Source organism: Dama dama, chromosome 12, assembly GCF_033118175.1.
Source record: "Dama dama isolate Ldn47 chromosome 12, ASM3311817v1, whole genome shotgun sequence".
Lineage (NCBI taxonomy): Eukaryota > Metazoa > Chordata > Mammalia > Artiodactyla > Cervidae > Dama > Dama dama.
The window spans coordinates 26,280,293-26,307,428 of record NC_083692.1 but is presented as its reverse complement, the minus strand read 5'-3'; the positions used below and the strand labels follow the sequence as shown (position 1 = coordinate 26,307,428).

The 27,136-nt window shown below is 47.0% G+C and overlaps 1 protein-coding gene and 1 long non-coding RNA gene across 4 annotated transcripts in view; one reads left to right on the top strand and one right to left on the bottom strand.

Annotated features, from left to right (window-relative positions):
* FNTB (farnesyltransferase, CAAX box, beta) overlaps window positions 1-14,121 on the top strand; it is an 83,720-nt gene extending 69,599 nt beyond the window's left edge. The window contains exons 8-12 of the mRNA XM_061156869.1: window positions 645-774; window positions 3,407-3,539; window positions 8,788-8,899; window positions 10,089-10,203; window positions 13,823-14,121. Coding sequence (XP_061012852.1) covers window positions 645-774; window positions 3,407-3,539; window positions 8,788-8,899; window positions 10,089-10,203; window positions 13,823-13,954 — 622 coding nt within the window. The 3' untranslated portion in view covers window positions 13,955-14,121. The remainder of the gene's footprint in view (window positions 1-644; window positions 775-3,406; window positions 3,540-8,787; window positions 8,900-10,088; window positions 10,204-13,822) is intronic.
* Window positions 14,122-19,561: 5,440 nt separating this feature from the next.
* Window positions 19,562-26,871, bottom strand: LOC133066121 (uncharacterized). 3 transcript variants are annotated; one of them, XR_009695082.1, is made up of 4 exons: window positions 23,813-26,871; window positions 22,376-22,541; window positions 21,318-21,443; window positions 20,073-20,173 (listed from the first exon to the last, which is right to left on the bottom strand). It is a non-coding gene; the product is annotated as an uncharacterized LOC133066121 (long non-coding RNA). The 3 variants fall into 3 exon arrangements; XR_009695080.1 differs by lacking the exon at window positions 21,318-21,443 and having other exon boundaries at window positions 19,562-20,173; XR_009695081.1 differs by having other exon boundaries at window positions 21,318-22,541.
* Between the last annotated feature and the right edge of the window lie 265 nt (window positions 26,872-27,136).

The following is a 27,136-nucleotide window of genomic DNA, read 5'->3' as shown; positions in this document are numbered from 1 at the left end:
GACAGAGGAGCCTGGCAGGCTATAGTCCATGGAGTCGCAAGAGTCGGACACACCTTAGTGACTAAACCACCACCACCACCACCACCACCACCACCACATATGATTTTATAACTCTTTCCAAAAAGTAATGATTTGAAGTACTGTTTGTTTGTTAGTAGACTATGTTTCCTTCTTTTTTTTTTTGGAGGAAAGTGTGAAAGTCGCTCAGTTGTGTCCAACTCTTTGCAACCCCATGGACCATACAGTCCATGGAATTCTCCAGGCTGGAATACTGAAGTGGGTAGCCATCACAAGATCTCCAGGGGATCTTCTCGACCCAGGGATCAAACCCAGTTTTCCCACATTGCAGGCGGAGGAAGAGGCATTTCTAAAAGTTAATTTGCTGGCATCTTTCCATTCATAGTTGCAATTTTTAAAGTAGAATTAGAAGGGTTGATTTATAATGTTGTGTTTAAGGTGTACAGCAAATTAATTCCATTTTATATATATATATATTCTTTTGCATATTCTTTTCCATTATAGTTTATCACAAGATACTGAATATAGTTGCAGCAGTTTATGCCTTAAGCTGAGCCACTTCACTCTTTGCCATCCAGGGTGCTCATTGGTTGACACTCAGTCGGGTTTTCTCGACCTCCTCCCAGGTGTCAGAATTGGGAAGGTGGGATTGGCGGGGTACCAGGAATGGAAGCCCATGGCGGCTACACATTCTGTGGCCTGGCTGCGCTGGTCATCCTCAAGAAGGAGCGCTCCTTGAACTTGAAGAGCTTACTAGTAAGTACTTGGTGATCTGTCTTCCCCTCAGGCCCCAGGCCCCTGGGATGTGACCTCTCAGACATGCCGGTTTCAGGGACGTTTGTCTGTGTGAAGAGCTAGCAGTTCCTACCTTGAGCCCTGGGCTGACAGTCCTGTAACAAAGCTTCAGATGCAGTTGTTGGATCGCCTAGCACTGTTACGAGAGAGTGCAGGGGGTGAACATCTGCTCTCAGTCTCGGCTCCCTTCTTCCTGCCTTTCCTTCTCCTGCTCTCAACCTTCTACATTGTGTGTTAGGCCAACCCCAGAGCCTTCTTGAGTCCCTCAGACAACTGGGGAGGGCCACAGTACCTGCCTCTTATTTCTAGGCAAGTATAGCTTCAGTCTCTTAAAACTAGAGGTTTTCACGTGTCTTAGGAAGATTCACCTGGGAGAAGTTATGAGAAGAGCCTTGAGCATTTTGAAGCCAAGCTTTTATTATCCACCGCACTATGTGAATGTTTAGTAGCTACCTTTACATGAGCTGGTCCCAGCTGGGGATACACAGAGCGGGTGGCCCAGGCATTTATGTCTCAACTCCAAGCTCCTGCCCATTATTCAGAGTGAACTCTTTATCCAGGGTGCAGTCAGCTTCAGGGACTTGTTAGATTGTAGCTAAATTATCATTGGAGGCCTGGTATACACACACACAGAACCACCAAGGAGCTGTCTTTGGTGCAGCTTTTACTCCCTTATGACCTCAAAGCAAATCAGCTGCAACTGACATTCATCTCCTCTCCCTAAGTTCAGATGTCAGGTTGCATTGTAGAAACTTGTGAGACCCATCATGGTGTCCCAAGAGAGTTTATATTTTTCCCTGTACAGATATGACCAGTGGCATTTTGTCTTGGCCTTTAGGAAGCCTCCTGTAGCATACTCTTCTTGAAGGTTCTTAAAGTCTGAAGGGTTTATGCCCAAATGGCTAACTTTATGCATAGACTTAGAGTTTATCAGACATTTAAAAACCTGATCACTAACAAGGTGTGAAACATAAAAGCCCCATCTCCCAGGCAGAAATAAGAAATAAGCAGATGTCTCAGTTCCAGTAACAGTGTTCTGTTCTGGATTTGAACCCTTTCTCTGCCACTTCATAGCCTTGTGACCTTGGGAAAATTGTCTAATCCATTTTAACTTCAACTCTTTTTCTCTATAAGGTAGAGGTAATAGTTCTTTGAAGGCCAGAGAAGATAATATACATAAAACAGCCTGGTCTGTAGCAGGGGCATCCTTCTTGCCCAAACTACTCCCTCCCTCTGTTTGCTCTGGGAGAACTAGCGCCCATATCTGAGGGATTTTATGAATTCACATAGCCAAGGGAAACAGAATAAATCCATGGGCTTAGGCACCGAAAAAAATTATTTAGTCTATCTTATAAACACTTAATCTGTGGGGTAAGCAAAAATGAAGAATGGACGCCCTACTTTAGTGCCTGTTTTCTGGAGTAACACTTCACCTACTTTCTTTAGATGGCATCAGTCCTAAAGCACTGGTTCATGTAAGACTGACCGGGGATATATTAGTGCGTGTACCTGCAGTGCAGTTTTTTGTGTGTGTCTTTCTAAGCGTTTTAGGATTGTGACTTTATGGGTGGTGTTGCCTTGAACAGGGATATAATCTAAACCCTACAATTGTTAATTAAAGGAGGGCTGGACTGGTTCTTCCAAAGGGGGTCCTCAGTGACTCGTTTCAGGAACTCAGCGTAGTAAAACATAGGTCCAGGGGAATGCCCTCCTCTGTACCTTTCAGTTTGGTGAAGCAGCTCCTTGAGATCCTGGCTGGTGGCTGGAACTGTCTTGAGGGGCTGGGAGGGACGTGGAAATATTATCTGCTCAGCCAGTTGGTCTGCTCATTCCTCGAGGCCAAGCCCTTGACTATCTTGATGTTGGAAGTAGAGTGTGTTTAGAAAACTTGGAGATAAGGGAGGAATGTACCACGTGTGACCATTGAGTGACACCAAGAGCCATTTTATAGGTTCACAGTAAAGGCTATTCTTCTGTCAGCTAACCAGTTCGCCCTGGAGCAGCAGAGCAGCTAGATGCACAGGCCCATCCTCGTTCACCAGGGCTAGTGGCTTCTGCCCCTGGTTCTGCAAGGGCCGAGGGCTGTGCTAAGAAACCTGGGGTGAATTTCCTTGCCAAAAATGGTGTGAAATCATCTGATGACCTGTAGCACAAAATTCCATTTATTTGCTTTTCATAAACTTCCCTGAGCAAGGAAAGTGAATAGAAACAAGCCACCGGTGGTCTGGCCTGAAACTTCCCAGTTACACCTTGTTTATTAAGAGGCATTATTGCAGGTCTCCTTCCAGGTCAGGTTGGCCCCTTCGTTCTTTCAGCACCAGAATCCTCTTGGAAGCCAGGAAAGGTGGTTAGTTGTCTGTTAGGCCCCAAGCAGGAATTCCTGTGGGTTGCCTCCAGAGGGTTAAACGTGCTGTTGCAGTGTAGAGCCCTCTGTGACGTTGAGGGCGAGGAAGTCGGAGGTCAAAGCGCGGGAACAGGAGCTGAGAAGCCAAAACCTGGGAACGCTCCCTCCCAGACCGGCCTCTGGAGAGCTGGCTGGATCACGTGTCTCTTTTAACCTCTGGCGCCTCTCTCTTCTCTGTCTCCCGCTCAGCAATGGGTGACAAGCCGGCAGATGAGGTTTGAAGGCGGATTTCAGGGCCGCTGCAACAAGCTGGTGGACGGCTGCTACTCCTTCTGGCAGGCGGGTCTCCTGCCCCTGCTTCACCGCGCGCTGCACGCCCAAGGTGAGCCCGGGGTGCTGGCGGGGCTGGCGGCTGCCCTCGGCTGCTGACCGAATCAGAGGCCAGGGCGCTTGGTTAGAGGAGTTGAGACAGGCTCTGTCCATCCTGGATTCTGAGCGCCCAGTGTGGACCGCCCCCCCCCCAGGCACGCGTGTGCCAGCTAGGGTTTCGTCCTTAGGTTCAGAGGTCACCGCTGCTTCACCCTGGCTGTGGCAGGTGGGGGCGGTGGGCGCCTGGTCACGTGGTGACTGCCCCCTCAGCTGAGTGTGAAGCCACAGGTTCCGATGCAGAGCTTTGTGTGAGTCATGTCAGACTGAAAACCCGTATTGTGCACATGGTCACAACAGTGCCAAAAAGGCGGGAAGAACCCCTGGAACAAAGACCCACCATGCCAGGCGGGCTGCGTGGTGGCTGCCATTGGAAGTGCCGTAGTTTAGATTCACTGAAGAATCCCGGACGCAGGTTAGTACTGCCTCCCCACCCCCAACCCCCACACCCTGGAGTAGAGACACCTGGGTTGGTCATCTCTGTGGGACCTCAGACGGGGGAATGCAAATCCAAGCAGGGAAATAGTAAATTCCTGGGAGACTTCCCTGGTTTTACCTCTTGAAATCTCAGGTTGCTTCCTGGATCATCTTTCTCATTTACTTTGTGTGAGAACAGGAAGGAAACCAGTGGGAGAGGGGAAGGTCATGGCTGCCCTGCGGTGTGCTGATCGGTCTTGGAGTACGATCCCTTGGCCCAGAAGAAAGCTTAGTACCTGGGTTATTCTTTGCTCAAATGTAGAGATACGATTCTTTTCCACTGCCCCCCATCCTCCCGCCACCCGCTTGCCAGACACACAACTTTCTCTTGTTTGGCTGTTTTTTCCTGAGCCCCTTGCATTCGTTTCTTATTTGAAGTCAACAGAGGCTCTCTCCTGTGTCCCCGTCACCCCACCTTCCCTGTTGCGGCCTAGATTCCTCTGCCTAGAGCCCCGGTTTCAAGGTGCTGAGCTGTGGCCTCCCACTGACTCTGGAGCCTGCATGGTCTCTGCTTTGAACACTGTAGTAGGAAATCAGAAATTCCCTGAGAGTCCAATGTTTCAAAACAAGAAGTAACTTGGGGTTTTAGTGATCTCTGTTTTTGGAACTGGTGAGGTCAAACCTCTGGTAACACCCTCCACCTTTCACAAGCCTGTCCCTGGAAGGGATAAGATGCAAAAATTCTGTAGCTGCCAGGAAAATCTGGTGAGAGGATAACAGGAACCCTACCTGCCCAAGTCTTCATGGGGTCCCTGCTTCACATTTTGCTTATTATAGCACAAGTTCTGGAGGATTGGTCCTACTTCCACATTTGCCTGTGGAAGAAAGTCAGTTGTCTGTGAATTTTGGTGCTTCCAGCTTTTTTCACTTCGTGGGAGGAGGCCCATATTAGGCCTATAGCTCACTTCTCAGTAAATAGTGGACTTGGACCAGGCAGGGATCTGGGAAGAAGATTTGAGTGGTAGACAAAATGCTGATGTTGGGAGTCAGAAGGAGATGCGATGTAGAAAGATATTTATAATATACTGTAGTCAAAGTTAGGTTTCAAAGTAGTATGTATGCAATTCACCAGGGAAGTCCCAGGAAACATACTTTTAAAGTTTTATATCCTACCGTTCAGTTCAGTTCAGTCGCTCAGTCGTGTCCGACTCTTTGCAACCCCATGGACTGCAGCATGCCAGGCCTCCCTGTCCATCACCAACTCCCGGAGTTTACTCAAGCTCATGTCCATTGAGTCGGTAATGCCATCCAACCATCTCATCCTCTGTCGTCCCCTTCTCCTCCCACCTTCAATCCCTCCCAGCATCAGGGTCTTTTCAAATGAGACAGTTTTTCGCATCATGTGGCCAGCGTATTGGAGTTTCAGCTTCAGCATCAGTCCTTCCAGTGAATATTCAGGACTGATCTCCTTTAGGATGAACTGGTTTGATCTCCTTGCCATCCAGGGGACTCTCCAGAGTCTTCTCCAACACCACAGTTCTTTTACCTTGTGTATTACTTTTATTTTAGTAAGTGAACAGATATGTTTTTCAAAGGTGGTGATGCTGACACTGATCATTAAAACGATGATGTGGGACCAGCACACTGTGGCCCATGAACCCAAGCCATCCCTGACTCGGCGAGTGGTCGTCAGGCCATCAATAGTCCATGAGGTGGCTGCCTTAGGCATAGAAGACAGTATTTGAGTAGAAAAATGAATTATTATTAATATATTTAAAATGTCCAATGCTGACTGAGTCACTTTTTTTGTGTGGAGCAATAAGACCACAGCAGGCCTGTGAGTTTCTGTTTGGATTGGTAGTTACGAGTTGCTGGCTTGGGACGTACTCCGTATTTGTCTACCTGTAGACTGAGCTCCGAGTGGCTGTACCTGTCAGTTACTGTTGGAAAAACTTTTGATTTCTCAGATAAAAGGAACCTTTGAAATGCAAAATGACATTATAAAGGGGGTCTGTATTTTAAGGGAGAGGGATAAAGGATTTAAAAGGCACTGTTATCACTCTGTAATCATATTTCCTTTTATCCCTCCGTGATTATGTGTGTTGATGTGCAAGTTCAGGATGCCAGGAAGTTCTTGTTGAGTTTATGAACTTTGAGAAATGTAGGAGGTAACTGCAACACTATAATCTATTTAATAATAAACATAGCATTTTCTTCTCAGATTCCAGTTTTAGGGGTAGGTTATCATTTACCTTAAGGTAACAGTCTTTTATTTATTATAGGATATGAATTAAAGGTATATTTTATACTGATGTTTCATACAGTTAATCCTAAAGTTTGATAAATATGCTTTTTAAAATAACAGCTTTCTTGAGATATAATTTACATACTGAACAATCTACTGATTTGAAGTGTACAATTTAGTAGTTTTTAGTGTTTTCAGAGTTGTGCAACCACCCCTGCAGTCAGTTTTAGAATTTTCACTACCCCCCGCCACAATCCCTGTGCGCATTGAATGTGCTTCTTAAAAGAAGAAATCACAAAGGAAAAATCAACAGTGTTATTATGGCATATAGGTAAATTATATTTATGTAATTTAAAAAACCCATTTAGCCAAAAAGTAGAGCAAAAAGGGAGAAATAAGGATACCATATGATACAGATAAAGGGTAAATATAGTAAAAAGGTAGATTAATAAAATTGACTCTTGTATCTCAGAAGACAAAGGATACTTTCAAAAGGAAACACAACTAGTAAGCAAGTTATGAAAAAACTTCACCCTAATTAGTAATTAAAAACAAGATAAATGATTAGGTACTCTTTCTTTTTAGCATTTTAAGTGCTAAAAACTTGCTTCCATATATGATGTTTTATCTTACTTTTATTTTATACTGAAGCATAATTGATTAACAGTGTGTGTTCGTTTCAGGTGTATGGCAAAGTGATTCAGTTATACATATACATGTTTCACTGAGAACTTTTTAAAAGTAACCAATGCTGGAGGTAGTACGGAAAAAATCTTAAATTTTACTGGTAGCTATATAAAGCCTCAAAGCAGTTTATCAGTATCTATGAAAAGCCTTAAAAAATGTTTATTCTTTTTTAACTGAATCATTCCACTCCTTTGAATCTATTTCAAGAAAATAATCCTAAACATTGAGAAGATTCACAGAGGTGTTTACTGCAGCATTTTTTTGTGTGATTGCAAGGGACTGGAAACAGCCTTGGCAACAAGTACACTAGAGAGATGTCCCATCACATCTGTGTGTATCTCCTACAGGGCTGTGCTCACAGGTGGAGAAAGGACAAAGAGGAAAGTAATTGCAATACTGTGAGCACTTCAGGAAGCATGTGTCCTGGGCTGAGCACAAGCGGGGGGCCCTGACTGTGCTCTTCCTTAGGCTCAGTTCCCATGTGCCTCTTCCAGTGTGAGCATCTCAGGGGCCGGGCGGGACTTGAGTGTTGAAGATGAGTGGTTTTTGTACGTGGCCCCCAAGTATCAGCCAACCGTGCTCATCACCCAGGGCTCAACCCGGGAGATAGCGGTCACTTTCCGACTGCCCCTGTCTCTCCTCCCATCTCTCATTTAAGAAATCTGGAAATGATTATTTTCTGTAGTAGTCTATGTATATGAATATTCCAAAATTAACTCTTTTGGAAAGTTCTTTTTATGTACCACATTAGCTATAAACTTTGATGAATTTTTACCATAGAAGATTCTCTACTCATATATATGAGAGTTTGGGTCCAGTGCCTATAATGATGCCATTATGTGTGTTCACTTAATGAAATACTCTGTGGCTTTCAGAATGATGGTTATGAAGGTTATGTAGCAGAACAGAAAAGTGCATGCCTCTAGAGTTAAATGAAAGACATAAGATACGGAAGTATCATACCTATATAGAAAAATGCATAAAACAAAAAAAGACAGAAAAATTAGCTTTCAGTTGCCATTTACAGATTGTTCACTACCTTTGTAGCCCAGGTATTAAAGTATAAAATTGACTGAAGACTTAATGCACATCCTATATGTGTATTTTTGAAAACAATTCTCATATAAATGTTTCCATGCACATCTGCTGGATGGTAATTTGTCCCTCCTCCTCCCCTGATAACTGTGTCCACAGATTCTCTGGCTGCTGATTGAACTTCAGAGTGAAGAAGCTCAGTTGCTGGCCAGTACTTTAGTATTATCACCAGAATCCCAATTTCTGCTTAGACTATCATATGATGCAGGAGGGCACTTATTAGAATTCTTCTTAGAGAAACTTTCTGAGCTAAGAGACTAAGCTGGAGAATTCCCTTTAGAGATAGATTAAATTCGGGCTAAGAGAAGTGGAAGCAACAGACAGTATTACCCCTGTTGGAGTTCTCTTGGCTAATTAGAGTCTGGTTAACAAGTTTCAGAGATGTGCTAGAGGAAAAGTCTTCAGAAGCCCAAGGGGAGGAATTGTGAACCCCGTCAGGCACAGTAACAGAGGTCTGTATGGAAAGCTGAGCTAAAAAGCTCACCTGTGCCTGCAGGGGATGTGGTTTAGAACTGCCATCCAGGGTAAGGAGGAGACTCTTCAGGCAAATCCAAGTGCTGCTCTGACCTGCTGCTCTCTGACCCATTTTAAGGTTCTGGAGAAGGGATGTGTCCCAAGAAGGTGATTTTCAAGATTAGTCCAAGCAGAATGGGGGGAAACCTTGACTGTTCCTATTGAATCATAAAATACAAAGTAGTCACTGATCCTCCACCGGACGCCTCCCAGGCCCAGGCGCGTGCTGACCCTTTGTCTTCTGCAGGTGACCCTGCCCTCAGCATGAGCCGCTGGATGTTTCACCAGCAGGCCCTGCAGGAGTACATCCTGATGTGCTGCCAGTGCCCCACCGGGGGGCTTCTGGACAAGCCCGGCAAGTGAGTGCCTGGTCTCTGGGTGGGGCGGGGTGGGGGCGCTGAGCACGCGGGCCTGCTCGGACCCGGGCGGGGCAGCCCATCCTGCTTAGGGCCCACGTGGTGTGGGAGCAGCCGGGCCCGGAGCAGCCCTGTCCACCATGCGTCCATCCTGCGCTTCCAGCTCCCTCCTGCAGCTCTTACCAGTTAGGTGAAGAGATTGCTGCGTGGGTTACATTTCTTTCCTCTTTTATTTAACCAAACTGACCTAAACAGAACAGGACACAGGGTTTTAAAACTCCTGGGTGTCATGCTGTTGTTCAGTCGCTAAGTCGAGTCCGACTCTTTGCGACCCCATGGACTGCAACACGCCAGGCTTCCCTGTCCTTCACCATCTTCTGGAGTTTGCTCAGATTTATGTCCGTCGAGTCAGTGCTGCCATCCAACCATCTCATCCTCTGTTGCCCCCTTCTCCTCCTGCCCCCAATCTTTCTCAGCATCAGGGTTTTTTCCAGTAAGTTGGCTCTTCGCATCAGGTGGTCAAAGTATTGGAGCTTCAGCTTCAACATCAGTCCTTCCAATGAATAGTCAGGGTTGATTTCCTTGAGGATTGACTGATCTCCTTGCTGTCTGAGGGACTCTCAAGAATGTCATAAACAGAGATTATAATCACAGCTTTCATAGAGTAGATTGAACACCTTTGGTTGCTATACTGAAAGAAAAAGGGAAGCCAATCAAGTCCTGTTCCCTTTGCTGCTCACTCCCCACCCTGACCCCCTCCCGGCCCCCTGCACACACACACACGTCCTGCCTCCTTCTGCATGCATCCAGGGGAAGGCTCAGCTGAAGGCTGGCCCCCAGCAATTTACCCATTTGTAAATTTTGGCCCATTTGAAGAAAGAATTTGACCCATTTCTAGAAATTTTGGTGTGGGTTTTAATAGCTTTTTTTTTTTTTTAATGTACTCTATGGAGTTAGCAACACTACCCTGGAGAGCCCTTCCTTAGAAGGTCCGTCCTTAGAGGACGGACAGTTCCTGTGGTCAGGCAGGGTGGAAGGATGGAGCTCTGAAAAACACTGCTGGGGGAAGCCAGGCTTCTAGGCGTGTGGAGGGCGGGTTTCCTGGGCTTTATATATGGGCTTGTCGTTGGAGGCTGTGCTGGGGCAGGTGGGGAGCAGAGGATACCTGCTGAGAGCTGCCTCATCCTTGCAGGTCCCGGGACTTCTACCACACCTGCTACTGCCTGAGCGGCCTGTCCATAGCCCAGCACTTTGGCAGCGGAGCCATGTTGCATGATGTGGTCCTGGGTGTACCTGAAAATGCCCTGGTAAGGCGTGATGTGGGGGGGAAGGGGGGCTTACCACCGCTTCTCCACAGGGCCCCCAGGACGGGGCTGGCAGGAGGGCAGAGCAGCCCGTTGGGGCCTCCAGAACTGACGGCACGAGTGTCCCCCATGGACGGGCTGGCAAGCTCACCATCCCCACACCCCCTGTCTGCAGCCCATTCCCCATTGGTGAGCACCTGACCGGCAAACTCGAGGTTCTAAGCAGGGATCCAGCCTGCGGCGGAGGGTGTGTCCCGGAGTCTAGGACCCGGACCACTTGTCATTAGTCCCCATCTCCGAGGAAGCCGGCTCAGGGGCAGTGGTTTCTGCGTCTGCAGCAGCAGCCCTCCCTGTGTAGCTGATGTCTTCTCCTGGAGCTCTCAACGTGCAGCCCTGCATCCAGAGAAACCCTCTCAGACCACCGGCTATAAATGAGATGCCTGGACACGCTCGGCCAGAGTATGATTTGTGCCCCTCATAGCACCAGCACAATTTGTCATGTGTGTGTTTAACTGGGTTTTGTCTGTTTCCCTCAAAAACCATCAGCCCCCTGTGGGCAGGCTGTTCACTGCAGCATCCAGCCCCAGGCCAGCCTGGCCACAGGCGATGCTTCTGAACCTAGTCAGGAGCCTGAGACATGACTCCAACTAAGACTGTCCATGGCCGTCAGATGATGGGCCCGTGCAGACTGTCATGAAATATTCCAGCAGAAGAAACGCTGATGGCCAGTAGGTGGATGAAAAGATGCTCAGCCTCACTAATTGAGAAAATCCAAGTAACAGCCCTTCAGCTTTTTCATGTGTTTGCCTGCTATGCAGCCCTCTTCCATTCCTTTCCCTCCCTCCTGCCTCATTGTAACCCCATTCTAAATTCATCACTGATCATGCCTGCAGATGTTTTTGTGCTATCACTCCAGAGGTATGCATCCACAAATAATAGAGTTGTTTTGTATGCTTTTTGTTGCTTTATAACAGTTACCTACTGCATCACTTTTCTCACTGACCATTACCCTGAGGTTTAGCCGTCTTCATGTATGTTGCTTTAATTTATTCATCTCACCTACTGTATGGTACTCCCTTGTCTAGGCGTACCCCAGTTGAGTTTTCTAGTCTCCTGTTGGTCAGCATCGAGATGGTTTCAGCTTGTGCTGTGACACAAGGTGTTGCAGTGAACATTCTCGTTACAGTTTCTCTGGAAGAGACCCACCTTCATCTTCTCTAGATGGCCCTGAACCCTGCTCCTGTGTGTTTGGGTTATTTTTCACTCACACAACACCAAGATGAGTTGTGCCATAGTTAAATGTTTCCTTTCTGCTAACATGACTAGTGGTTTCTGTTTTGTTTTGCATGTCCCTAGTTACTGGTGAGGCTAAGCATCTTTTCAAACATTTTTTTGGTCATTTGTATTATGTCTTCTGTAAATTGCCAGCCACTCTTTTCCTTTGCTCATTTTCTTACTGATTTGTAATTTTGTTTGCTCTTTTCTTATACATTTTGTAGTTCTTTGTGTGTTCTTGATACTAATTCTTTGTCAATGGTGTGTGTATGTGTGTGGTGAATCTCTTCCAGTTTGTGACTTTTCACCTTCTTATTAGTGTTTTTTGTTGAATAGAAGATTTTAACTCTGAAGTGAATAATTTTATTTGGCTTTTTGGTTTTTAAGGGTTTGGGGGGGGTGGGGTTAATTAAGAAATCTTCCTACCTGAGGTCATAAATATATTTTCTTCTAAACAATGTAAATTTTGCTTTTCCCATCTAATTTTTTAAATTCTCTTGGAATTGATTTCCATCTGTAGTGAGCATCGGATATAATTTTATCTTTTTCCTGTTTTGGGTACCAGTTGACCAGTTACCACTTACTGAAGTTTACAACCTTTCCTACTGATGTGTATCACATGTTTGTTACATACTCAAGTTTCTGTTTATGAGTTGATTCTGTTTCTGGACACTCTTTTCCATGGGTCTGTTTTATTATCTTCACTGTCTTATCAAATCTTAAATGCATGTAAGCAACTCTCACTCACCCACCTCATTCTTTTTGTTTTCACTATTCTTTGCCTTTTGCATTTTAGGATTTCCTGTGCATTTTAGGATGAGCTTATCAAGTTCCACACAAACACACACACACAAAAGCTAGTGGAATTTTTTTTACATTGAATTGCATTGAATGTAATATTAATGGGAGACAGTTGACTTTAATATTAAGGCTTCCCTTAATATTTTTCAGGTGAAATTATGGAAGCCTTTCCATTACAATCTGAACACTTTCTATTACCACTTCCATAATTTCACCATTCAGGAAGATGCTGACTGTGAGGTTTTGATAAATATTTCATGTCAAGTTAAGGATATTCCCCTCTTTACCTGGTCTGCTGAGTTGTTTTTTGTTTGAATCATAATCTGGTGTTAAATTTTATTGAATGCTTTTTCCACATCTAGGTTTTCTCTATATGTTTTGTTAATACACATTGGGATGTTAACTTTACATTAGAAGGATAAACCCTCTTGGTCATAATAGAGAGAGAGAGAGTGTGTGTGTGCGCGTGCTGGTTTATTACACTGCTGGATTTGCCTTGCTGGTATTTTTGGCTAGTGTTTTTATTTAGGATTTTTTTTGCATGTGTGTTCATGAGAAAGATTGATCTAAATTTTTGTTTTATGGTACTGTTCTTTTCCAGTTTGTGTTTCAGGATAATATAGCCTCATAAAATTAAATAGCTATCTTCCTACCCTGTTTTTTCTTTGGAAAATTTTGTGTAAGTTAGAGATTATAAGCCAACACTTGCTTGAGAAAACAGGTAGACCTAGTATTTGGTGGGGTGGGGGGCGGTGGTTGTAGCAGAATAAACAATTGTTATTTAACTCATTCATATAGGTTTTAAAGAATTTCTTCTTGAGCAACTTTGAAAATTCATATTGTTCTATAAAGCTGCTCAGGTTATCAAAATTTTTATATTTTGGCATGAAGCTGGTCATGGTATTTTCTTTGAAGTTTTTAAATCTCTTGCAATTATGTCCCCTTCTTCATTGTCCCAGAGTGGAAGAATCCTGAATACTGGCCTAGGACTGGACCCTGTCTCAAACCAGAGTCTCTGTGGTGCAGTGGGATAAAATAATTTATATATGGTCTGACACATTTACTTAAATGTTAGGGTTGTGTACCGTTTTCTTGATTATAAATATAAATGCATGTTCATTGTTTTAATAATTAGAATATATATAAAAATATAAATTAGAAATTTTTAAATAGTCATGTCACTGCTATTTTGGAATATTCCAGTTTTGCCTATTCATATACATCACATTTACAAACACTTTAAAAAGTAAGTTTGGGATATCACATATACTGTTATCCTCATTTAATGTTAAGTATTTGCCAATGTCATCCATCAAATATTTGGAAGTACATTTTTTTAATGGCTCTATAATTCCTTTGTGTCCCATGTGCCAGAACATGTTTTTATCAGTACCCTGTTGTTGAACCTTAGGGCCTTGTAAGATAAATCTCCATGTGCAGATCTGATTTCTTGTTAAATTCTTACAAGTGCATTTAATGGGGAAAGGCCATGCACATGTCCAAGGACCATGGGGTGATTGATTGGCATCTGTTCTTCTCTTTGCAGCAGCCCACTCACCCTGTGTACAATATTGGACCAGACAAGGTGATCCAGGCTACCATGTACTTTCTGCATAAGCCGGTTCCAGGCTTCGAGGAGCATGAGGATGAAGCATCAGCAGAGCCTGCCACTGACTAGGGGACCTGGGGTCCCGCAGCTCTATGTTTACCCATCTCCCCAGTCAGACCAAGGTTTATACATGTCGATACATACTGCATTCTGTGCTGCATAAGCCTTGGCCGCTGTGAAGCTTGGTTCTTTGTCTTTTTTTGTTAAACAGAACTGATGGCTCTTGGTTTAGAGAACACAGTGGTGTGGTTTTTTAAAAAGTTCTTTCCACTCCCATCCTACCAGAAGCCTACCAGCTGTGTAGCATCTGGACCCAGGTCTGGTCCGGCCAGGGTTGGCTGGGGAGCAGTGCATGCTGGGACAGCAGCCCCGCCCCGCCAGCTGGCCAGCGCGGCCGTCCATTGAAATGAATGACGTCTGAGTATTACAGCATTCAGAGCTTTTGCTGCGATTCTCACGTGTGCCACCACTGCGTCACCAGGAAGATGGCCTCCTGTGGGTGGAAAGAAGTCTGCTCCATGCGTAGGCAGGGGCTTTGAGTCTCACCAAAATGAACTCTCCAGGAAAAAAACGTGGTGGAGCTTCACTCAGAGGTGCCCAAGGTTCTTGCCTCCCAGCCTGGTTACTTGTGAGTGGAAGGAGCTAGGGTTGGGGTGGAAGGGCTTGGGAGGTGTGAGTCCCTCCCTTTCCAGACTGGGCACTGACCACACATCTCCAAGGCCAGCTTGCTGCGTGGGCAGGATTTGCTTCGGCCCCAGTTGTGGTAGCTTAGACCCAGGAACCAATTATGAGTGGAAAATGAATCTCTCGTTCAACTCTGAGCCAGAGGAAGCAGCCCCAGAGCCACCCCATCACGTGCCCCGAACAGCCCCTCTGAAGACTGCAAGGCAGCGCCTGCAGCCCTTGGCCAGGCTGTTTCCGTCTTTCTTGCCCCAACTCCCTGCTCACCCTTCTGAAAGACAGTGTTGTCTTCTTTGACCCCGAGTATTAACACTACTAAGTCTTTCACCTTCATTTCTGACTCAGGATTTATTCACATCCTGCCTACTCCAGGCTCAGAGAAAGAAAACCTAGTGCTAGATAAGCTGGACGCTACCAGGGCAGGGCTGAGCACTGCCCAGAGTGTTCAGACAGGCAGGGACCCTGCTGCCCACACGGAACAATCCTTTCTTGGTTAGTAGGGGTGGTGTTGGCTCACCTGTCCACTCCGATGGTCACAGCAAGCTCCATGTGGCTGGTCTGTCCTTCCTGTAATCAGCCATGGGCTGTGGGCTAATGGGGACCCAGAGATGCAGCATTAAGGCTCATCTCAAAAACTTTGGCCATCTGCTGCCTCTAATTCCCTAGTGCTTTGGCGTATTGAGCTATGTATTACCTCCTTGAAATAATAAAAAAATAACCTTTTCTATGATGTCTCTCATTCGTGACTGGTACCAAGAAAATGCCTTCTGAGTGTCCAGCGTTAGTTCTGCAAGTTGCTTGTGGGTCACCTGTCTCCTCCTGTTCCAGACTGGGCGAGTCAGTATTTACAAAGAGGTGTGACTTGGCTTCCTCCTGCCCACACCTTCTCCAGTCGAGGACAGGGAGGACCTAGCAAGGAAGGGGAGAAGTTGTGCGCCCCAAGCTCCCTGGAGCCCTTCAGTTTGTCCCGCATTCCACACACACAGGTTTCACGGCCTGTGTGTCTGTCTCCTTCGCCTGGCTATGAGCAGGGACCTTGTTCCTGAGTCCTCACGCAGGAACTCGGCAGGGGGTGACATCCTGGCGAGAGGCAGGGCAGCTGTTGCAGGGGCAGGTTGGAATCATGTGCTAACCTGGTGTTCCTCACCTGGTCAGAGAGCCTCTCCCAAGGAGAAGCCAAGAAGGCGGGTGCTTTGTGGCCTGTCCCTCCTTGATGGGAAAGAAGAAGGTGCCTGCAGAGGTAGAGCATCGACCAGGTCCACATCCTGGCATGTAATTCTTGTCCCTGTGCTGTTTTTGCCAGGCTAACAAATGTTCAGGCTACAAAGCAACATGTTGAAATGCACCCTCCCATCACTACAACGAAAGGCCAACCCTCTAACACTAGTAGCCTCAAGGTATTAAGAGATTAATTGCAGTAGTAATTGGTGTGGTTAAGAGAAAGGATTGCTTCAGTCTATACTGGCTTTATACCAAGGAGGGAGGATTTGAGCCAGGCCCCAAAGGGTAGGAAAATTTGGCAAGGTAGAAAAAAGAGGATGGTTCACTGATATTCTTACCTTAGGAGAGTCTATACTGGTGTGTCCATGAGACCTCTCTGCTCCCGTTTGGGTCTGGAGGATTTCCTGACTTAGAGAGCATTCCAAGTGGGTCCTCAGATTTATCATGGATCCTTAAGTTAGAGGCACTTCCACAGCATTCAAGGTAGGTTGCCCCAAATATTTCCTCTATCAATAAAGAAATTGACTACAGATCTCTTATCTCCAGATGGGCCCCAACATCCCCCTGGGACCTATCCCAGACCCATCTTGAATGCTATGTAACTTGGGAAGCCTGCCAGATGAGCAGAAAGGGGTCCTCGTGGATAAGCCAGTGCAAACTTGACTGAGATGACAATACAAGTCAACAATGTTCTTAAACTGCCCTCTGGTATAATTTCTGAGAAGTTGCAAGTTAGATTATGGCCACTGTGCTGTAATGATGCAGGAGTGTCCTCCATGAAGCCCCATCTCTGGAAAACCTCACACAAAAGCAGAGGCTATACTATTAAATAACATTTCTGTGATGGCCTTCCGTGGAGGTCTAACCTTGGATCTTGATATGCTGACTCCTGGTGATTTAACTTAGCAGAGAAGTGGAGTTTATAAACTCCTGGCAGGGTGGTGGCTTATATAGCCCTGGCTGTTTTCATCAGTATTAACTATGCTGCACTTCTGGCAGGAGCTTGATACCCGGGAATTAAAAATGGAGCTTCTTCAGTGCCCTAAGTGTGCTTATTGTTGGTAGACATGGAATCCGTTGGCTTCAAAAGTCAGATGTATAGATAACAGTGCTGACATTCTTAACAAAGACTCAGGACATATCATTCTGGGATAAATATGGGAAACTCTGCTTTCCAAAAACTGATGGGAGGGCTTGAATCACATGTTTTTTCCATTCTATTCTGGAGAGCTTTCCCCTTTGCTTTTATTATTGAAATATAATTGCTTTACAATGTTAAGTCTCTGCTGTACAACAACAGGAATCAGCTACATGTACACACATATCCCCTCCCTCCTGAGCCTCCCTCCCACTGCCCCCCACCTCGCCCCTCTAAGCCATCACAGAGCCCTGAGCTGAGCTCCCTGGCTGTCTAGTTTACACACAGTAGGGTAGTGTATATATGTCAATGCTACTTACTGTTTCAATTCGTAGCACACTCTCTTTCTCCCACTGTGTCCACAAGTCCATTCTCTACTCTGCATCTCTATTCCTGAATAGGGCTTGATATGAATGGTGATGGCATCTAACCATCTCATCCTCTGTCGTCCCCTTCTCCTCCTGCCTTCAATCTTTCCCAACATCAGGGTCTTTTCAAATGAGTCAGCTCTTCGCATCAGGTGGCCAAATGCTATTGATAAATATTTTAGGCTTTGCAAGCAACTACTCAACTCTGCTCTACCATTGTAGTACAAGACAGCTGCAAAGTATGGTTATGTGCCAATAAAACTTTATGAAAATGTAGTGAGCCAGATTTGGCTCATGGGCTGTATTTGCCTACCCCTAAATCTAGACTAAATCCCATCCATTCAACATTCTTCCACATCTATCATGGCTGGGATGCTTTCCATGTACATGATGTTAGTGTTAAATGACAAAAGGTACTTGTTAACGTTCAGCGCAAACATTTTAACCACCCATGTGCATTGCTCAGGTCATTCATTGCCCTTGAACAGGAAGGAGAATTGTATGATGTAAAGAACTGTCGCAACTGACAGAAAACCGGACCCAAACTGGCTTAAAGAAAGAGGAACTGTGTTGACTCATAAACTGAAACGTTCAGGAATTAGCATGGCTTTGTGAGTGGCTTTAGTGGGTTTCTCTCCATCTTTCTGTATCGGCTCTGGCCTCAGGCTCTCTCCACGATTCTAAAATGGCAGCAGCAATAGCTCCAGACCTTATGTACCCTTAGGGTCAAGTTCAGCAGACAAGAGCAGCAGGCACATCCTTCCCAGTGAGTATCACTGCATTTCACTGGCTTTGATCAAGACAAGTGCTTTTCTGAGACGCAATCCCATGGCCAGGAGACTACAGTACCCTGACTAATCACATGCTCCTCCCATGAGTGGGAAATGGGGCTCCATCAGAAGCGCAAAGACGAAGAATGGGGACAGAATGAAGCCTCAGTACAAATTAGCAGTGTGTGTGTGAAAGTTGCTCAGTTGTATCTGACTTTTTGCAACCCCATGGACTATAACCTGCCAGGCTCCTCTGTCCATGCAATTCTCCAGGCCAGAATACTGCAGTGGGGAGCCATTCCCTTCTCCAGGGGATCTTCCCAACCCAGGGAATAAACCCAGGTCTCCTGCATTGCAGGTGGATTGTTTGCCGTCTGAGCCACCAGGGAAGCCCAAGAATACTGGAGTGGGTAGCTTATCCTTTCTCCAGTGGATCTTTCTGACCCAGGAATTGAACCAGGGTCTCCTGCATCGCAGGTGGATTCTTAAAAGGGGGAGATGGATGCTAGCAATGCAAATCACTATGTTCTCCATGATGATGGATTCTAGAAGCCTGTCGTGGACATTGTGGCATCCATTCCTTCCCTCCCCAGCTGTGGCAGTCAAAAGGCTTGTGTGAGTGTCCCCCCACCCCCGTCCAGGCCAGGTCCTGACTGGCCCAAGCCAATCATTTTAATTTATCCTTCTGCTTCAGCAACTTGTTCAGGTTTAATAATAACCCAGGCCTAAGCCAATCAGCATAGTTTGTCCTAGCCTCAGTGACTGATTTAGAGTCAAGGATGTGGCCTAAAATAGACCAAAGAGAGGGAAGCCCTAGACATCTGATGACTGGGGAAAGCAGCCCTCTCCTGTTAGGGATGGTGGAATGTGTGGCCTGGGACTCCAACAACCATTTTCCTACCTAGAAGGAAGCCTGTCTTAGAGGCCAGTCCACACAGACTCCCTGAGAGACTTATTGAGAAACACGGCTACAGCTTTGTCACACTGCTCCTGCAGCCTGGATCTACCTCTGGACTTTTCAGTTGGGTAAGCCAATTTGAGTTGGACTGATTATTTACTATTGCTTGCAACCCAAAGCGTCCTGACACACACAAAACTCTATCCCAGATTAGCCCCTGAATCATGAAGCCCTCACTTGCTGCCTGAAGAATGCTGATTGTCAGGGCTTCCCTGGTGGTCCAGTGGCTAAGATTCTGTGCTCCCAATGCATGGGGTCCAGGTTCAATTCCTGGTCAGGAAACTAGATCCCACATGCTGCAACTAAGACCCAGGGCAGCCAAAAAAAAAAAAAAAAAAAAGAATGCTGATTGTCCTTGCCACCTCCATCCAAATAAGAACCCAAGGGAGACAGCCTCCTGGTCACTGCCTCTCGTCATTTGATGCTTGATTCAGTATCATGAGGTGGGTGGGGCAGGTGTGTTATCTGTATTTTACAGCTGGAGAAACAGGTCAGAGAGCTGGAGTGACTCACCCAGGACTTACCAGCCATCAAGTAGTGGAGTCTGGACCTGAACCCAGGTCTGCTGCCTCCAAAGGCCACGTGCTCCCACCACTCCCAGTCTCTGAAATGGGTGGTCTTGGGGTGGGGAGCAGACTAAATGTGCATGAGTTTCCTCCAGGGTGGACGACCGAGGCCTTGAATGCCTGCTCTCGTCTTTCACCAGGATGAGGATGGTGATGATGAAGAGCGGGGGCAGGCTCACCTTACCCTTCTGACCAGCGCCCCTGCCACCCCCCAACTGTCAGTCCCTGGCATAAAGCAGCGCTCTCTGCACCACGTGTGGGCCACCCGGTGCAGTGTGACGCTGCATGACTCAGAGGCAAGGCCATGGTGAGTCAGTCTTCCCGGGAGCTGACCACAGCCAGCCCTCTCCACTCCAGCCTGGCACACCTAACTGGTTCCTGGACATCCTCTTTCACTTCCTAGCGGTAACCTTGGCTCTGCATTTTACCAGCTGATGCAGGAGGTTCAGAGCACGGGGCCCAGCAGCTACTGTTCCTCGTTCCTACTTTTTGGGCATGTCCAACAGCAAAACCAGGCAGGCGGGCGGAGGGCTTATCACCAGCTCAGGTTGATGGGACGCTTTCTCTGCCCTCTGCAGACACATAGCTGTGAGAAAGAACAACAGTAATACATTTTAAATAATAAACTTTCACGGAGTTCCCTTCTGCTCCTTAGCCAGTTTCCCCTCTTGTTGGCATCTCACATTAATATAGTACATTCATCATAACTAAGGGCAAATACTGATCTGTTAACTAAAGCCCATACTTTACTTCCCCTGGAGAAGGAAATGGCAACCCACTCCAGTTTCTTGCCTGGAAAGTCGCATGGACAGAGGAGTCTGGCAGGCTACAGTTTGGGGGGTTGCAAAGGGTTGGACATGATTGAGCACATACTTTATTTGGAATTCCTTCATTTTCACCTATGCCCTTTCTCTGCCCCAGGATCCCATTCGAGATACCTCATTACCTCATGACATTTAGCTTGCTCTTGGCTGTGATATTTTCAGACCTACCTTGCTTCGGGTGACCTTGACAGTTTTGAAGAGGACCCATCAAGTATTTTGTAGATTGCCCACCCACTGGGATTTGCGTCAGTTTTTTCTCATGATTAGACTGGGTTTTGGGGAGAAAGACCACAAAGGTCAAGTGCCTTTTCATCCCATCCTATCAATGGTACATGCTATCAACATGACTTCTCTCTGATGTTGTTAACCTTGGCCCCCTGGCTGAGCTTTGTGAGGTGTCCCCCCATAAGGCTCCTCTTTCTTCCCCTTTCCACACTGTTCCCTTTAGAAGGAAGCCCATGTGCACAGCCCAACTGAGGGGTGGGGAGTTAGACCCCACATCCTTGAGGGTGGAGTAGCTACATAAATTATTGGCAATTCTTTTGTTTGGGAAGTTTATCTATGTTCTATTTATTTATTCATTCAATCATTTATATCATGAATAATTATTTTATACTTTGGGTTATATGTCAATGTTTTAATACTGTGTTGTTTATTTTACTGCTCAAATTGTTCCAGATTTGGCCATTAGGAGCTCTTTCAATTGGCTCCTGTGTCCCTCTTTCATACCCATTCTTTCTTTTAATAATAATGCATTTTTCTATTCTTTTTCTTTCAAGAGATATTGCATGTTGGTAATTGTCGACATTGGAAAATGGGTACCTTAGGGTTCAGTAGACTCCTTTCTCGATCTTTGGTCACAACTAAATTCTTTTCAAAATAAAAGGTACTGCGTGTGCTGGTTACCTTGGATGGGGGACTCCATGTTGCCATCCGCTGCCCGTGCAGGGTAGAGGCTCTGGCCCACCTTCCTTCCTCCCATAGCCTCCACCCTGCCCCTCTGCCGGCTGCACCAGGGGCCTAAGGCTGGCACTGTGGTGGGGAAAGGCAGGAAGGAGAGCACAGCAAGAGCTTGAGAAGTGATGACCTGGCCCTGTTCCCTGCCCCTCCCACATGCCAACCCTCTTTGGACTGAGGGCCCCAGCCTCTGAACTCCGTTGGCATCTGTAGGCTGGACAAGCACACTTGTGCCATGTGCATAAATCTGTTCTCCACCTACTCTAAGCTTCTTGGAGGCAGGGACCAGGCTTCATCAGCTGCCCCGAACCTCCCCAGTGATTGACACAGTGATGGGATGAGAATATAGGCTACTCAAATACCCATGGACTGAACTTATGCAGAGGCGACCCCAGGACTGACCCATCAGTGCTCAGAGATGGACATACACCAGAGAGCCGGAGTCCACTGGCCCACACACTCCTGTGTATACGTGGGGTACTTGTGACAGGCCAGGCATTGTGCTTGGGGTGCGGTGGCAAACTTGAGGACCAGACCTGGGCTCGTGGGAGCTACCAGGTAGAAAGAAGGCCTGCTGAAAGGCTCACGGCAGCTCTCTGAGAAGGACAGGGCCCTGGACTCACTTCCTGGTTGGGAAACAGTCAGGTCATTTGACCCAGAGTTCCTGTACCCGAAGTCTCCACTGCGGTAGGTATCTGCTGTGGACGTGACATTCCTCCTCTCAGCTGGCTGGCCTTGCTGTGGCCTTTTGGCCCAAAGCCTTTGGCCACTGTCCTTTAGCCCCAGATCTGTCCCTGCCACCTCCCAGCCATTGATGCCTCCGGGAGATACAAAACAATGAGGTTCTCAAGCCTGTGCGTGGGACCACAGTGCCAGCTGGACTCCTCTCTGCTGATGAGTGCCCGGGGGCGTGGGCGGCAGCTTCGCACGCCTGTTTGGTTATTTTCTGAACCAGACTCTGCATGGCTCATGGAGGCCTTGCAGGAACCGGCTTGTGAAGGGCTTACCTTTCCCTCTGGGCCTGCAGTGGAGCTGTCAGCTTTGTTTTTCTTGGCAGGAGGCTCAAACCCTCACCATGTTCAGCGCTGCAGTGGAAGGTTCTGGCACAGGTTTCTTAACATTGGATCCTTGATTCTTTGTTTCCTTTTCTTTCCCCCTCTGGCCTTTAATTTACTGGAAAAAATTAATAGCAGAGATTGTGCTGGATAATTTGGCCCAGAGGAGGCTGTAGGTGTACAAGGGCCCCACCCGTGCAATGGACATCAGAGGAAAACAACCCTAGATGGGGCCTGGCAGTCAGACCTGGGCCTGCTGGTGCAGCTGGCATCCCGCATGGGCACGGGAGGGAACTGGCTCGGCTGGTTGTGAATTGTCCAGGCCCACCTGTTTGGCTCTATTCTAGACACACCCGTCCTGCTGGGGGTGTGTGTGTGTGCGCGCACGCAGGGCACACACGTCAGCCAGGGAGAGCCAGAGCACGTGGGCCCTGGATCCAGTCATCAGACCGCATGGAGCCAGCAGGTGAGTCTGTCCCCACCTCACCCCTGCTCAAGAGGCCCTGTAAATACCAAGGTTCCACCCTTATCGTAACCAGGCCCCAGCAGGAAACATAGGGCAGACACAGGATGATTCTCAGTGTCTCTGTGGCTAGCTCAATGCAGGTCATCAGGAAGGCACTGAAGAAATATGAACTGAAACCGGGATGGAGAACGGGGTGAAGAAACCAGAAAGGTCATGGCTAATGGTTCTGACCCAGCCAGCAAGGGTGTATTTCATTTCCCAAGTTGAGATATTTTCTTTTTTTTTTTTTTTAAAAGGTATTTATTTATTTGGCTGCCCTGGGTCTTAGTTTTGACATTCGAACTCTTAGTTGCGGCATGTGGGATCTAGTTCCTTGACCAGGGATTGAACCCAGGCCCCCTGTGTTGGGAGCACGGAGTCTTTAGCCACTGGACTACCAGGAAAGTCCCCCAAGTTGAGATATTTTCAAATGGTAGCAGACCATGTTTTGCTAGAGTCCCTTCAGAAATCAAACCAAACCTATTTGTTACCATGCCCTTTGGTATTCAACATGTATTTACTGCCCCTTCCTTATGAGAATTTTAACATACTGAAGGAGAGAGGTGATTGACTCCATACCTCAACAAAACTCAAACAGCTGCATGGCCAGGACCTATGCTGGCAGACAGACCTAAGAACTGCTAACGTGCATGTCCTCCCGAAGTGCCAGACGTTCCAACTTACGCCTTCACGCCTCGCAACGGCACTTTGTGCTACTGCTGTCCTCATGTCACGCCTCAGGAAACCACGGCAGAGTCACCCAGAGCCAGTCAGTCCAGACAGGTGGGCTCAGAGCCTATGACCTAAGCCACCCAGGCACTGGTTCTGAAGCTCTCAGGCTCCTTGTCCCTAGCTTGACCTAACGGAACAATGACGACACTTACCCACTGGGTGATGACGTCTGCTGGGAAGGCCTCCAGAGAAGGCAAGCAGGGGCCTGCCCAGCGCCGTCAGTCCTGTGTCCACCTCAGCCTGCTTCTCCAAGCTGGTCTGGGAATGAGTTGGCCAATTCAATTCTCTACCTGAGAAACAAACTAGAAAATATTTTTGTTTATCCCCTTCTCAGGGAAAGTGTAGGGATGTATTAATTAAGCCCATGCCTTTAGTAAACCCCAAACTATCGAACCTCAAAATTGAAGGATGCTCTGTCTTGCCCATTCATGACCCAGCAGAGAGTCAGAGGGTCCTAGTTCCTAACATGATTTTTCCACTGTGCATCCAATGTAGAGGCTGGCAAACTCCTCTTGCCTACCTGGGTTTCCTCCTCAGGCTAGAAAAACTGTTTTGAGCAAAGAAAAGCTCAGTTTCATGGTGTGCAGAATGGAGCCTGGCAAACGGGCCTGAGAGTTAGCTGGCTTATAAACCAGCTTGGTGACACAGGACAGTCAGTGTGTGGCATAAAAATGGGTGCTGCCCCATGATATCACCCTTGTTTGGGGCTTTAACAAGTGGCGAGGCAGCCCTCATGAGCGTCTGAGCCTCACTGGGAGAAGGGAAACACCGTCAAGGTAGGTCTATCCATCGGACTTATAACAAGCGTCTCTCCGCCCCCTTTCCCCAAGCCTTCAGAGCCTGGTCTCAGACCCACCTGGCTAATTCAACTCAGTTGACATACTTGTCTCAACAGTTTCCTTTTGTTCCCTGGGTTATTTTGCTTTGGGGAGTCAAACCTGAGTGCACAAGAACCATCTTGTTAAATAGTCCGACTCGTTGGTGGGCCATGGTGGGCTGCTGATCAGGGGAGCAGGAGCCTGAGAACCCTCTTAACAAGCACCCCTGGGTCATGGCCCAAGGGTCCACTTTAAGTAACACCACCATGGGGGCAATCCTGCCAGGCAGAGTACTGAGTGTCCCAAGTTTAGAGACACCGAGTACCAGAGGGAGGGGATGACACCTCACTTGGGGTGACAACAGAATTAAGGTACGTTCTCTGGTTTTGAACACTGGACTGTGTCCCCAGTTCTGGGGTCACGTGCCCCCTCTTTATTCACCCTGGCTTGTACGGCGAGGACACATCTCAGGGTGGGAAGCAGTTGTGAGACGCGAAGTCCACCCTCATGCAGTCCAGGGAAGAGCTGGGTTTTTTGCATCTTGCAGATTCAGCCCTGGTCACATGTTCTGTGTAGATAAGGGCTGCTGGCACCTGAGTCTCCCTTGGTCCTGAGATCAAGTGCATTATAAATTATTTCCTCTGGTTCTCACAACCATATTGTGAGGTTAAAGCTATTATTATCTCCGTTTTATATATGAGGACATTGAGGCTAAGAGAAGTAACTTGCCCAAAATTACCAGTGACGAACAAGAGCCAGGATTTTGAACTCAGGCAACCAGACTTCAGAGCCCAAGAGTTAATACACTGCAACTCTAATATTAGAGATGGAATTCAGCTGTCTTCAGTCCTAGCTCAGGGCTATCATCTGCTCTAGTTTTTAAGTCTTTCTGAGTTTATAGCTTTGTGAGCTTTAGGCAATTCTTTGCTGAAGTGGTAGCTACTCTACAGATGGGATTAGCATATTAAGAATTTTAAAAACTGGGCCATTAATACCCTTGCCCTTGGGCAAAATTGTAAGGGAGGAAAATATCAAGCTCTCCCCATGGCAAGAGAAAGAGGTGGCTTCTCACAGGACCAAGTCCTCGGCAGTTTCTCTGGCTTTGTGCTGGGCTGTCCAGAGTGCAGTGCCTTGAGAACCAACCACAGAGTAACCTGGAAGTGAACCGTGGTCACTTTGGTGACCTGGGGGACATACACTGGCTTCCTAGATACGTACACCGGAAGGAACTTAGCCACGGATTTCACCGGTTTCCCTTCAGTGAGCACAACCTCCAGCCCAGGGGCTCTTACCTGGTTCTCCTTTTCAGGCAGCTGCTCCCAGCAGCACCTCCTCCTCTCCACTGCTTGTCAGCACATCAGCCAGGTTTGGATTTTCCCAGGTGAACCTGCTATCCTGTTCCAGCTGTTTTCTTCCAACTGGTTTATGGGAATTTCGAGAAGCCTAAAACTCAACTCCTTTTCCAGCCAATATCCTGGAGCCGGGGACTGGATCTCGGGAACGTCACCTCTTCCAGGATGGCTAGACTGTTCGCTTCACCAACATGGCTGCACCTGCAGCCTGGTTCTAATGCCCACCCTGACCAAGCCCATTCTGTGTAATATGGAATCTATAATTAAAAGTCTGGATATACAAAGGGATGTAGTAAAAGGCAATAAAAGGGAAGAAAGCACATTCACTTTGAGGGCTGAAGAAAACACCAGACTGCTCATTCCCTATTTTTTCTCCCTTATTCATGTCTCTTTGTCTTGAAAAGGAACGCCATTAATAAACAGGATTCTGCTCTCTCCCCGCATCCTTGTTTTCCTTATTGAGATCATGGTTTTGGGAGTTGGCTTGTCACGTTACAAAACACCTCTTATAAATATGAATAAGAATATATATATAAGTGAGTCACTTTGCTGTACACAACATTGTAAAAATGCCTCTTAAAGAAACACAATCCACAACCTGTCAACTCCCATTAACTAACAGGAGATGCTACAGATCTGACATCCAAATTGGGACAGGAGCCCCGGCTCCACCACTCCAAAGAGTGACAAATCAAAGAACTGATTTGACTCCTCTCCCTCCCTTGGTCTAGGAACAGCAGTATTTCCTGTCAACCAGACAGGAAAACCAAAGCTGAGCTGTATTCTGGCCACAAATCCTTTCTTTCAAAGTTAAACAAGTTCAAGCCAGGGTTGGTCCCTAGCCCGAGGAGAGCTAACTGGATGCTGTTGAAGCCTCTTTGACTTCCAGCCCGTGGCAGCCATGCTGCCTATTACTATGTTGGAACTCTCTAGAAACTGGAAAGTCCTAGAGAATACCAGTCACCCCTGGACTGGACATGACATTCATTACCAGAAGAAACCCAAACCCACAGCTCTGGGCTACCAGTTCCCCAAGGGTCATCTATTTAGCTATAGCTGGATCCAGAAATGTTGCCCTGGATAACCCCACCCCTGCTGGAACTTTCAAAGCTTCCATCCAATGAGCAAAGTCACCACCACTGGTTTATCCACCCCTGCCCTGCTTGGGCCAGGCTGAGCCCTTAAAACACAGAGGGAACCACTCGGCTATGGTGGCTCCCAGCCTGCGGGCTCCTCTCTCAGGCTGACACACAGGCCCACTGGCCTCCACCATCTTGGCCTTTGCCAGGGCAAGAAGACACCACCA